The sequence below is a fragment of the Epinephelus moara genome, chromosome 22 (assembly GCF_006386435.1).
Source record: "Epinephelus moara isolate mb chromosome 22, YSFRI_EMoa_1.0, whole genome shotgun sequence".
In the NCBI taxonomy this organism is placed as follows: domain Eukaryota; kingdom Metazoa; phylum Chordata; class Actinopteri; order Perciformes; family Serranidae; genus Epinephelus; species Epinephelus moara.
In genome coordinates, this window is record NC_065527.1 from 53137 (window position 1) to 66659 (window position 13523).

At 40.6% G+C, this 13523-nt stretch overlaps 3 protein-coding genes across 10 annotated transcripts in view; 2 read left to right on the forward strand and 1 right to left on the reverse strand.

Annotated features, from left to right (window-relative positions):
* LOC126384199 (uncharacterized) overlaps positions 1 to 13487 on the forward strand; it is a 16521-nt gene extending 3034 nt beyond the window's left edge. The window contains exons 3-4 of one of the 6 annotated variants that reach the window (XM_050035155.1): positions 3920 to 4035; positions 9005 to 13487. In XM_050035155.1, the coding sequence (XP_049891112.1) occupies positions 11118 to 12059 (942 nt within the window). In that variant the 5' untranslated portion in view covers positions 3920 to 4035; positions 9005 to 11117 and the 3' untranslated portion in view covers positions 12060 to 13487. Of the gene's footprint in view, positions 1 to 3919; positions 4036 to 8975 lie in introns of all 6 variants that reach the window. The other 5 variants (XM_050035157.1, XM_050035159.1, XM_050035160.1 and 2 more) reach the window with 5 other exon arrangements.
* LOC126384195 (clumping factor A-like) overlaps positions 1 to 13523 on the forward strand; it is a 39668-nt gene that overhangs the window by 10311 nt on the left and 15834 nt on the right. The gene's annotated exons all lie outside the window — the stretch shown is intronic.
* On the reverse strand, positions 132 to 3715 carry LOC126384194 (uncharacterized). The gene is made up of 2 exons (XM_050035149.1): positions 2772 to 3715; positions 132 to 2408 (listed from the first exon to the last, which is right to left on the reverse strand). The coding sequence occupies exons 1-2, from the start codon at positions 3408 to 3410 to the stop codon at positions 369 to 371; spliced, it is 2679 nt and encodes an 892-aa protein (XP_049891106.1). The 5' UTR covers positions 3411 to 3715; the 3' UTR covers positions 132 to 368.

Sequence of the window (13523 nt, forward strand, 5' to 3'; positions counted from 1 at the left end):
AAGTAGAAATAGAAATACAGCATGAATGGAAACAAGAGATAAAGATGAAGATATAAATAAAATACTAAAATAGACAATGAAATAAGTAAAATAAATATTAAAGTAGACATTAAAATAAAATAAAATAAAATAAAATATTAAAGTAGACATTAGAATAAAATAGAATAAAATAGAATATTAAAGTAGACATTAACATAAAATAAAATATTAAAGTAGACAATAAAGTAAAATAAATAATAAAAACAGTAAAGTAGACAATCTGAAATATATACAATATACAATGAAATGGTTGTAGCATTATAAATGAAATAAGAATGAGTAATTATATTGTGTGATTTGTTTTATAAATAGCCAAATGAGTCCGATCATCAGAGGGAGGAGTTGTACAGTTTAATGGCCACAGGTAAGAATGACTTCCTGTGGCGCTCAGTGGTGCATTTAGGAGCAATCAGTCTCTGGCTGAAGGTGCTCCTCAGTTCGACCAGAGCGTTGTGGAGAGGGTGAGAGCCATGCTGAAGTATCGCCCGCACCTTTGACAGCATCCTCCTGTCTGACACTGCTGTCAAAGGGTCCAGCTCCACCCCCACAACGTCACTGGCCTTTCTGATCAGCTTGTTGAGTCTGTTGGCATCGGCTACTCTCAGTCTGCTGCCCCAGCACACCACAGCAAACAGAATAGCACTGGCCACCACAGACTCATAAAACATCCTCAGCATAGTCCGGCAGATGTTAAAGGAGCGGAGCCTCCTCAGAAAATAGAGGCGGCTCTGTCCCTTCTTGTAAAGGACTTCAGTGTTCTTAGTCCAGTCCAGTTTATTGTCTATGAACACACCCAGGTACTTGTAGTGTTCTACAATGTCCACGTTATGCCCCAGGATGGAAACTGGGGTCACTGGTGTCCTCGTTCTCCTCAGATCCACCACCAGCTCTTTTGTCTTTGTTGTGTTGAGCTGCAGGTGGTTCAGCTCACACCATGAGACAAAGTTATTCACCACAGCCCTGTATTCAGCCTCCTCACCCTTGCTGATACATCCAACTATAGCAGAGTCATCAGAAAACTTCTGAAGATGACAAGACTCTGTCTGGTAGCTGAAGTCCGTGGTGTAAAGGGTGAAGAGGAAAGGAGAGAGGACAGTACCTTGTGGAGCCCCGGTATTGCTGACCACTGTGTCTGACACACAGTGCCGCAAGCGCACGTACTGTGGTCGGCCAGTGAGGTAATCCACAATCCAGGACACAAGGGGGGGATTCACCAGCATCGCCGTCAGCTTGTCACCCAGTAGAGCAGGCCTGATGGTATTGAAAGCACTGGAGAAGTCAAAGAACGTGACCCTCACAGTGCTCCCCGGCTTGTCCAGGTGGGCGTAGATGCGGTTCAGCAGGTAAATGAGGGCATCCTCAACTCCAATCCGGGGCTGGTAGGCGAACTGGAGGGGATCCAGGTGCGGCCTGACCATAGGCCTGAGCTGCTCCAGGACAAGTCTCTCCAGGGTCTTCATGATATGTGACGTCAGTGCCACCGGTCGGTAGTCCGAGAGACCGCTGGGTTGCGGCATCTTTGGCACTGGAACGAGGCAGGACGTCTTCCATATCACAGGGACCCTCTGGAGGCTCAGGCTCATTTTGAAGACACGATGAAGCACTCCACAGAGCTGTTCGGCGCAGGCTCTGAGAACCCGTGGGCTGACACCATCAGGGCCTGCAGCCTTACCGGCGGGGAGTTTGCTCAGCTGTCTCCTAACATGTAGAGGTGTAAAGAGTGCAGGTTGAGGAGGGGGAGAGTTGGAGTCCAAAGTGAGAGGAGGGCAGGTAGCATGGGAGCCAGAGGAGGTGTGAGGAGTGGGGGATGGGTGTGAGGGGCTCACCAAGTTGGATGAGGTGCTATCAGGAGGAGGAGGGGGGGTCAGAAGTGGTGGTGGCTGGAGACAGTCAGCAGGAGAGCCAACAGGGGCCAGGGCAGCAGTGTCAAACCTATTGAAGAACAGATTTAACTCATTGGCCCTAGCCACACTACCATCAGCTCCACTGCTAGTTGGTCTGTAACCGGTGATGGTCCTCATACCACTCCAGACCTCGCTCATGTTATTCAGCTGGAGTTTCCTCTCCAGCTTCCTCCTGTAGCCGTCCTTAGCCTCATTGATCTTTGCACTCAGCTCCCTCTGAATGTCCCTCAGCTCCTCCCTGTTGCCACCTCTGAAAGCCCTCTTCTTCAGGTTGAGTATGGCTTTGATGTCCTTTGTTACCCAAGGCTTGTTATTTGGGTAACACCGCACAGTCCTTGCTGGGACAATGCCGTCCACACAGAAATTAATGTAGTCTGTAATGCACTCAGTAAGCCCATCAATGTCCTCTCCATGTGGCTCACAGAGTACATTCCAGTCAGTCACCTCAAAACAGCCCTGCAGTGCCTCATAGCAGTCCTCTGACCATGTCCTCACTGTCTTTGTGGTCACAGGCAGCCTCTTCACTAGAGGCACATAGCAGGGGGTGAGAAGCACCAAGTTGTGATCTGATCTACCCAGCGGGGGAAGGGACGTGGAGGTGTATGCGTCCTTTACATTAGCATACAGCAGGTCCAGGCTCTTCTCCTCTCTGGTTTTACAGGTCACATACTGGGTGAATTTCGGGAGTGTCTTTTTAATAGAGACATGGTTGAAGTCACCCGAGATTATAATGAGAGCACTCGGGTGTGCAGTCTGTAGTCCGGCTATTGTGGAGTGGATGACGTCACATGCCGACGTCGGGTTAGCGGACGGGGGGATATAAGCAGCCACTACAATAGCATGTGAGAATTCACGGGGTAAATAGTAAGGACGGAGGCCCACAGCTAACAGTTCAATATCCGGGCTGCAGATGCGGTCTTTGACTGTGATGTGACCAGGATTGCACCACCTGTTGTTCACGTAAACAGCAAGCCCACCTCCTTTACGCTTACCGCTCTTAGTGCAGTCCCTGTCAGCCCGGACAGTGTGGAAACCCACGGTGGAAACATTGTGGTCAGGAACATCCGTGTGTAGCCATGACTCCGAGAAAATCATCAGGCTACACTCCCGGTATTCCTGATGACTCCGGGTTAGCGCTGTAAGCTCGTCCATCTTATTCCCCAGTGATCTCACGTTGCCCATGATGATAGATGGGAGACACGGCTTGAATGTCTTCCTCTCCATAAGTCTCCGGTGTTTCGCTCCTTTCCGCCGCCGTAGCGATCTTTTCCCTCTGCAACCCCGGTGTGTTTTCCTCCAAAGTTCAGCAGGTATATCCTCCCTCACCGTAGCCAAGCCGGCCGGCTTCAGCTCCATCAGCTGATCCCTGGAGTAAACAATGCGGTGTTGCTGAGCGACGGTCGAGTGGCAGAGTAAAAGGAGCGATTCCACCACGAGCGAAACAACAAAAACTCTCCACACAAGCATGATTAGAGAGGACGTAGCTTAATAAATAACTTAAGTAAAAACAGAACAAGTAAGATAAAGAAGAGAGGAAAAAAGTTGAAAACAAAGTTAAAGTAAGCAGGAGCGACTGGAACAGGCTGCATACACCGTGGCGCATGCGCACTAATCTCATGTTATATAGGTAAGTTACTACTAAATCATGTAAATTAGGTAAGCTACTACTACATCATGTTATATAGGTAAGGTACTACTACATCATGTAATATAGGTAAGGTACTTCTACATCATGTAATATAGGTAAGGCACTACTGCATCATGTTATATAGGTAAGGTACTACTACATCATGTAACATAGGAAAGGTACTTCTACATCATGTAATATAGGTAAGGCACTACTACATCATGTAATATAGGTGAGGTACTACTATATCATGTAAAATAGGTATGACACTACTACATCATGTAACATGAGGAAAAGTATGTCTACAACATGTAATAAAGGTAAGGTACTACTACATCATGTAATATAGGTAAGACATTACTACATCATGTAATATAGGTATGGCACGACTAAATCATGTAATATAGGTAAGGTACTACTACATCATGTTATACAGGTAAGGTACTACTACATCATGAAATATAGGTAAGGTACTACTAGGCAAGGCAAGTTTATTTGTTGAACATAATTCGCACACAAAGTAATTCAAAGTGCTTTACAGAACAAGAAAATGCATTAAAACAATGTCTCAACGACAGAATTAGGAAATTAGAGGAAGAAATGTATGAAGATAACACAAACATAGAACTATATCAACGGGACTTGTTTCTCCTAAGAGCACAATATAATGAACTATCACTTTCAAAAGCAGAAAATAGCATAATTCATCTAAAACAAACATTCTATGAACAGGGAGAAAAATCTGGTAAATTGTTGGCTTGGCAAATCAAGAAACTACAATCTAGTAAGGCTATCAATAATATTTTAACAGCCTCAGAAACTCTGTCATCAGACCCATCGGAAATCAATGAAGCTTTTGCCAAATTCTATCACTCATATAAAGCAGAATCTTCCGGGATTAATAGTCATCAAACGGCATTTCTAGACGGTCTCCAAATCCCTAATCTCTCAGATGAAGCTAAACAGCACCTAGACTACCCATTTTCTATTGAAGAACTTTTGAAAGCCATAACTGCAATGAAGAGCAGTAAAACAGCTGGACTGGATGGTCTCCCCATTGACATATTAAAGCCTTCAAAGAAAAAGTAGTACATCCCCTTATGAATATGTATGAGGAATCCCTGAAAATTGGCATTCTCCCCGCATCACTTAGAAAGGCACTGATTACACTTATACCTAAACCAGGCAAACCACATACTAAATGTGAATCATACAGACCGGTGTCCTTAATTAATACGGATGTTAAAATTTTAGCAAAGATACTAGCATTAAGATTAGAAGCCCACCTCCCATCGATTATTCATAATGACCAAAATGGATTTATGAAGAACAGACAGGCGTTTCATAACATAAGGCGAGTACTAAATATTATCCACGAAAAGAAAGATGCTAAAGACACCTGTATTCTGTTGCTAGATGCCGAGAAGGCATTCGACAGAGTCGAATGGCCTTATTTATTTGATGTACTCTGCCGATTTGGGTGCGGTCCTAAATTTTGTCAATGGATTAACATACTCTATCGTGAACCATCAGCCGAAGTTATTACAAACAATTTAACCTCAAAATCCTTTGGTCTGTCGAGAGGCACTCATCAGGGTTGCCCCCTGTCCCCTTTACTGTTTGTGATAGCTCTTGAACCCCTAGCAATAGCAATCAGAGATCACTCAGGCATTAAGGGAATTCTGATTTCAGAAATAGAACATCAGATTTCTTTATTTGCAGACGACATATTATTATATCTTTCAGACCTAAAAAACTCAATACCTACCTTGCTTAATCTGATCAATCAATTCGGAACATTCTCAGGCTATAAGGTCAATCAGTCAAAATCATGTATACTTTTTCTTAATGAACAAGAAAGGATTAACCCAACAATCCAACACCCGTTCACAGTATCTAGAGATGGGATCAAATATTTAGGGATTATTATTACACCTCAAATTAAAAACATGATCCCATGTAATTATGACCCCATTGTCGCTCAGGTAAATGATAGTTTAGATAGATGGATGACCCTCCCCCTTACAATAATTGGCAGAATCAACATTATTAAAATGAACATTCTCCCCAAATTTTTATATTTATTTCAATCAATTCCTCTTATACCCCCACCAACATTTTTCTCCAATATGAGGAAACTGTTCACAAAATTTATTTGGAACAAAAGACGATCAAGACTTCGCTTAACATTGCTATATCTTCCATATTAAAGAGGGGGGCTCCAGCTACCCAACCTTTTATGGTATTTTAGGGCAGCTCAGCTTAGGTCGGCCTTTTTTTGGTTTTCTAACCCTCCCAATTTACCATGGGTCCAGATAGAGGAAAAATGTGCCGGAGGGCTAAGTTTAGATACATATCTATACTCTGACTCTCTCAAAAAACTTAAGCAGAATACAGCTAACCCATTTGTTAAAACCACAATTATAGCCTGGCGTGATTCACAGGAAATGTTTAAAGTGCCGACTGGGTTTTCACAATTTGCTCCTATCTGGGGCAATTCTTTATTTACACCAGGCAAATCGGAACTCGGATTCAAACTCTGGGCTCAATTGGGACTACAGAAGATTCCAAATCTTTATTCAGATAACACCCTCATGTCCTTTGATAATCTTAAAGAAAAATTTGGGATCCCTTAAACTCATATGTTTAAATACTTTCAAATACAGAGTTTCATCCACTCAAGGATGCAATCATATCAATGTCCTCCCCTAAGTACTATTGAAAACTTGGCAACATCTGACCCATATGCTAAAAGTAAGATCTCAGTATTATATGAGAATCTGGTAGAGACATCTTTGGAATCTTCGGATTACAAAAGAATGGCATGGATAGAGGATCTTCAAAGAGAAATCACTGAAAATGATTGGGAAAAAGCTTGCTATCAAGCACAAACACTATCTATTAATAGCAGATTGAAATTGATCCAATATAATTGGCTTATGAGAACATACATAACTCCTGGAAAGCTCAATAAATTTAATCCTAATATCCCTGATAGTTGTATAATATGCAGAACGGAGAAGGGGACCCTATACCACTGTATATGGAAATGCAAATATTTACAAGAATTCTGGAAAAATATAACTAATACCATCTCCATCATAATCAAGAAAAAAATCCCTGTATGCCCAGAGATCTGCATCCTCGGACTGTTACCAGAAACACTGGTCCTGAGAACACATGAGAATAAGCTGCTTAACCTCTGTTTAATACATGCGAAACGTCTTATTGCCAGACATTGGAAAAGTGTTAATTGTCCTTCTTTGAACATGTGGATTAATGAACTTTCTTCTTGCTTGTCGATTGAAAGACTTACATATACAATCAAACAAAAGAGTCATATTTTTCATAAAATATGGGATTCATTTATCATATTTTTGAAATCAAGACCTGATATCCTAACTCCTTAAACCTAACATCTACCAAGTAAGACTGTACCCTTTTAATTTAATTTATTTTTATTTTATTTTATTTCATTTAAATTTTATTTAGGTATTGTTTCTCAGTTTGTTTCTCTTGTTTCTTTTTATTTTATTTTACATACATAATATTTAATTTTTCTTATTTTTATGTATACATAAGTATCTTTTTGTGTTTTGTTTGTCAGTCGAGTATTTATATATCTACTTGACATGTAGGCATGCTGTACATATTGTAGCCACAGGGACATATGTACATATTTAAGTTATTTTCTTTATTTGCAGCCGCCAACATAACAACACATTATTGTTATTGTTTTCTTATACTGTTGGCTCTGTGTTCAGGGTTTGGGGGAGGGATGGAAGTTGTTTAAAGACTTGAAAGATATAACAAATTATCCTGAACGAATGTTGTACCAAGTTCAAAAATCAATAAATATATGTGTTATAAAAAAAAGAAAAAAGAAAATGTATTAAAATCACAATACAAAATAAAAACATAAATAATCATTATAAAATGAACTTTAAAAGAGAAGAGTGCAGATAAGATCCTTTCAGTCATATGCACAGTGAAATAGAGCTGTTTTGAGCCTAGATTTGAACATTGTCAGAGTAGAGGCCTGTCTCACATCTTCAGAAAGACTGTTCCAGATTTTAGCTGCATAAAACTGGAATCCTGATTCCCCATGTTTAGTCCTGACTCTGGGCACCAGCAGGAGGCCGGTCCCTGAGGTCCTCAGAGTCCGAGATGGTTCATATGGCACTAACATGTCAGAGATGTACTTTGGTGCTAGGCCGTGGAGAGACTTGTACACAAGCAGAGCTGCTTTAAAGTCTATTCTCTGAGCCACAGGAAGCCAGTGTAGAGACCTGAGCACAGGACTAATGTGCTCGTACTTCCTGGTTCTGGTCAGGACCCGAGCAGCAGCATTCTGGATGTACTGCAGCTGTCTTACGGCCCGTTTGGAGAGGCCAGTGAGCAGGCCGTTACAGTAGTCTAACCTACTAGAGACAAATGCATGGATAAGTCTCTCCAAGTCAGGTTTAGACACTATACCTTTGATTTTGGCAATGTTTTTTAGATGGTAAAAAGCTGCTGATGTTATTGATTTGATGTGGCTGTTAAAGTTCAAGTCTGAGTCCATTATTACCCCGAGATTTCTAACCTGATTTGTAGGTTTTAGAGAGAGAGACTGGAGGTGACTGCTGACACTTTCTCTTTGTTTCTGTGGACCAAATACGATGACTTCAGTCTTGTCTGAATTTAGCTGGAGAAAGTTGTTTTGCATCCACACACTGACCTGTTGGATGCAGTGACAGAGTGAATCCACTGGTCCATATTCACCTGCTGTCAGTGTGACATAGATCTGAGTGTCGTCTGCATAATTGTGGTAGGACACATTATTACTTTGTATTAACTGGCCTAAAGGCAGCATGTAGAGATTGAACAGAAGGGGTCCCAGGATTGACCCTTGGGGCACCCCACACGTCAAGGCCATGTGGTCTGAGACACAGTTACCAATTTCAACAAAGTACTTCCTGTCTTCTAGATAGGACTTCAACCAATTTAGGGCAGTGTCAGAGATGCCCGCCCAGTCCTCTAGTCTCTGTGAAAGGATCTCATGATCGACAGTGTCAAAAGCAGCACTCAGATCTAGCAGGACTAAAACTGAGACTTTGCCTGCATCAGTGTTCAGGCGGATGTCATTTGTCACCTTAATAAGAGCGGTCTCAGTGCTGTGATGGGGTCTAAAACCTGACTGGAAAACATCAAAGGAGTTGTTCATTAGGAGAAAGTCAGTAAGCTGTTGTTAAACAACTTTCTCAAGGACTTTGCCTAAAAATGGCAGATTTGAAATGGGCCGGTAGTTCAGTACTGTGGCATCAAGACTGCTCTTCTTTAGGAGAGGCTTTATGACCGCAGTTTTCAAGGCCTTTACTACATCATGTAACATAGGTAAGGTACTGCTACATCATGTTATATAGGTAAGGTACTACTACATCATGTAATATAGGTAAGGTATTACTACATCATGTTATATAGGTAAGGTAATACTACATCATGTAATATAGGTAAGGTACTTCTACATCATGTAACATAGGAAAGGTACTACTACATCATGTAATATAGGTAAGGTACTACTACATCATGTAATATAGGTATGGCACTAATACATCATGTAATATGAGGGAAAGTATGTCTACAACATGTAATAAAGGTAAGGTACTACTACATCATGTAATATAGGTAAGGTACTACTACATCATGTAATATAGGTATAGCACTACTACATCATGTAATATGAGGAAAAGTCTGTCTACAACATGTAATAAAGGTAAGGTACTACTACATCATGTAATATAGGTAAGGTACTGCTACATCATGTTATATAGGTAAGGTACTACTAAATCATGTAATATAGGTAAGGCACTACTACATCATGTAACATAGGTAAGGTACTGCTACATCATGTTATATAGGTAAGGTACTACTAAATCATATAATATATGTAAGGCACCACTACATCATGTAATATAGGTAAGGCACTACTACACCATGTAATATAGGTAAGGCACCACTACATCATGTTATATAGGTAAGGTGCTCCTACATCATGTAACATAGGTAAGGTACCACTACATCATGTAATATAGGTATGGCACTACTACATAATATAATATAGGTAAGGTACTACTAATATAGGTAAGGTACTACTACATCATGTAATATAGGTAAGGTACTGATACATCATGTAATATAGGTAAGGAATTACTACATCATGTTATATAGGTAAGGCACTACTTCATCATGTTTTATAGGTAAGGTACTACTACATCATGTAACATAGGTAAGTTACTACTACATCCTGTAATATAGGTAAGTTGCTACTACATCATGTAACATAGGTAAGGTACTACTACATCATGTAATATAGGTAAGGTACTACTACATCATGTAATATAGGTAAGGTACTACTACATCATGTAATATAGGTAGGGTACTACTACATCATGTAATATAAGTATGGTACCGATACATCATGCAATATAGGTACGGAATTACTACATCATGTAATATATCTACATCTCTGACTCCGCTTGCATCTCTGACTATTAGGGCCGTAAGGGTACATGTATTTGTGTCGAACCGTTCGGTACGCAACTTTACCTTTACTGTACCGAATTACTGGGCACAGGATATTATTTTATTTTATTTTTGTTTTATTTTAATTACGTTTTTGCGAGCCGAACCATTTAAAATATCTAGTTCCCCGACAGACATAATTGAGTGACGGACCGAGTCCCGTAAATCTCCATTTTCACTTTGTGCAGCGCATTCTCGCATTTTGACAACATGGCAAGTGAGCCTGACGAACCTGAAGACCCACCCGCAAACCTTAAGTCCTCTGTTTGGGAACACTTTGGTTTCAGGGTAAAATACGAAGATGGAAATAAACAAGTGGACAAGACAAAAGCAGTGTGCCGACACTGCAGAACAGCGGTCGGGTATGTACTTGGAAACACGTCTAACATGCTAACGCATCTAAAGCGACACCACCCGAGTTTGAACGTTAACCGGCACGACTAGAAAAAGCAATCTGGTGCAAACTACGATATCGTCGTCGTTTAAAAAGAAAGAGCGTTTCCCTGACCATCGCGCTAAAGAAATAATCAACGCCATTGGAGTTGAGTAAAATTGTTTAAGCTGCACTTTAGATATAAGCATGTTTTGTTTACTGCACTTTAACAAAGTGGGAAAGCTAAGTAAGTTCCTAGTAAAACTGAATCTGAGCAGGCTTTAAAGCTGACCAGCTGCACTATACTTTTTATTTTAATTGAGTAAAGCTGTTAAAGCAGAAATGTATATTTATATTTTTCATTCAAAAAATGTGTTAAAAAAAACAGCAGGATGTTATTTTTCACTTTTATATTTCTATTTTCATTCAAACAATGTGACAAAGCAGGATTTTATATATATTTGTTTCATTCAAAAATTGTGTAAAAAGAGTTAACTGCTGTGGTGGTATGTTTTAATAAGGTTACCAATAACTAAAAGATATTTAATAGTTGTCTATTTTTTTCATTACTGTACCGAAAAAAAACGAACCGTGACTTGTGTACCAAGGTATGTACCGAACCGAGATTTTTGTGTACCGTTACACCCCTACTGACTATGCTCGCTACTGGTTCACTTCACATCTCCCCAGCAGAACTGAGCATGTTACAATCGGAAAGGCAAGATCTCTCACCTATAATGTCACACGTGGTGTCCCCCAAGGTTTGGTGTTGGGTCCCACCCTGTTCACTCTCAATATGATTCCCCCAGGCCATATCATCAGTAGGCATGGTATCTCCTTCCACTGCTATGCTGATGACAGGCAGCTGTATATCAGCATAAAACCAAGTCCCTCTACACCCCTGCCACTATCCACATTGACTTCCTGCCTGGAGGAGATAGAGGTATGGATGAAGCTAAATTTCTTACAGCTAAATATTTCAAAGACAGAAGTTATCCAATTTGGCACACCGCACCAGGTCCAGTCATCCACTATCACCAGCATCACTTTCTCCAGCCAAAACACCCCCCTCTCCACATCAGTTATTAACCTGGGTGTTAGAATGGACCCCCACCTCACCTTTGAGACTCATATCAAACACCTGTGCAAGATGTCCTTCTTTCACCTCCGGAACATCACCAAACTCCGTCCCATGCTCACCCTTGCAGATGCAGAAAAGCTCATCCATGCCTTTGTCTCCTCCAGTTTGGATTACTGTAATGCACTCCTCATCGGGATCCCTAGCTACAGCCTTCAGTGGCTCCAGTGCATTCAGAACAATGCTGCTAAGATCCTGATTAGGGTGCGCAAACATGACCCATCACCCCCATCTTTAAGTCTCTTCACTGGCTCCCCATCTCACTCAGAGCTGAGTTCAAGGTTTCCCTCCTCACCCACCAGTGCATATAAAGACATGCCCCCCCTCCTACCTCAAGAAACTCCTTACCCCTCAGACCAATACACGCAGCCTCCGCTCCTCCACTGCACACTTCCTCAAACCCCCCAGGTTTAACCTAAAAACCATGGGCATGCTGGCCTTCTGCTTGGCGGCTCCCAGACTGTGGAATGCCCTCCCTGACCACCTCAGGGCACTACAGTCTGTGGATACTTTTAAGAAAGCTCTAAAAACTCACCTCTTCAACAAAGCTTTCCGTTGACCTCTTTTTTTCTTTTTTTTTTAAATTTTCTTTTTTTTTTTTTTTTTTTCAGGTTTCAAATGTTTATTTCTTTTTTTGTAATTAATTTTTTATTGACATTCAGCATCAGACATTCACATCCAGTACATCATATTTGCATACATCATACATCTATTGTCTGCCCTAAATGCCAAAATAATATTTTTTTGTTTTATATCCAAACAATGAAAAGAAAAACAAACCACAAGAAAACTATGTACAAGTAGGGAGTGATCTTTTTAACACAACACAATCACTGATTTGAGAAAATAAAATCAGGCCTATGGGGCGTGACATAGTTGACCCAGTTTTCCCAGTATGAAGTGAATTTCTCCAATTTATGATTAATAAATGCTGTTATCTTCTCCATTTTATAAATGTCCATTGTGATTTCCATCCATAACTTCAAAGTTGGGCTCTCCTGTGATAACCATTTCCTGGTAATAGTCTTTTTACAGGCCACTAGTAGGATATTCATTAAATGTTTATCTCTTTTAAGCCAGTCCTGAGGTACATGTCCGAAAAACAAAGTCTTACTCTCAAGGGGTATTTCACATTTGAAGATATCCTGTAGAGCTTTGTGTATCTCTCTCCAATAATCCTTCATGGCAGAGCAGTAATGGTTTGCATTTTGATTCCCACAGTTTCTCCAACAAGCAGGGGAGTTGTTATCATAATGAGACTTCTGAGAAGGTGTAATAAAGAACCTGATCAGACTTATCCAGCCAAACTCCCTCCATTTCGGTGAGCTGGTACAAGTCCATTGATATCTCCATATTATTGTCCATTCTTCCTCAGATATAGTTATCCCTCCTTCCTTCTCCCATTTTGTTTTAATATATGAAGTTGAGTGTGATTTCAGATTCGACAGACCCTTATACAAGCATGAAACAGTTCTATCAATAGTTTCTGAATTATAGGCTTTTGTAAACAGTTCAATCAAACATATGTTTGTCTTTGTTACATTTTTCACCTTCATATCAACATAATGCCGCAGCTGCAGATATCGATAGAAGTCTTGATTTTCTAATAATTGTGTCATTTTAATCGTTTCAAAACTGAACATTTTTTTATCTTTCATTACACGACATAGAGCTGTTATACCCTTAGCTATCCAGTCCTTGAATCTTGAGTCCAATTTATCAATCAATTTTCAATCAATTTTATTTATAAAGCCCAATATCACAAATCACAATTTGCCTCACAGGGCTTTACAGCATACGACATCCCTCTGTCCTTATGACCCTCGCAGCGGATAAGGAAAAACTCCCCAAAAAAACCCCTTTAACGGGGAAAAAAAA

Excerpts from the sequence above, each read along its gene's own strand:
- LOC126384194 (XM_050035149.1), bottom strand. The coding sequence starts at position 3,410 with ATGCTTGTGTGGAGAGTTTTTGTTGTTTCGCTCGTGGTGGAATCGCTC. Across the intron at positions 2,409-2,771 it reads TCTCACATGCTATTGTAGTG|GCACTGCAGGGCTGTTTTGA; the intron begins GCTGCTTATATC and ends GACTGCTATGAG.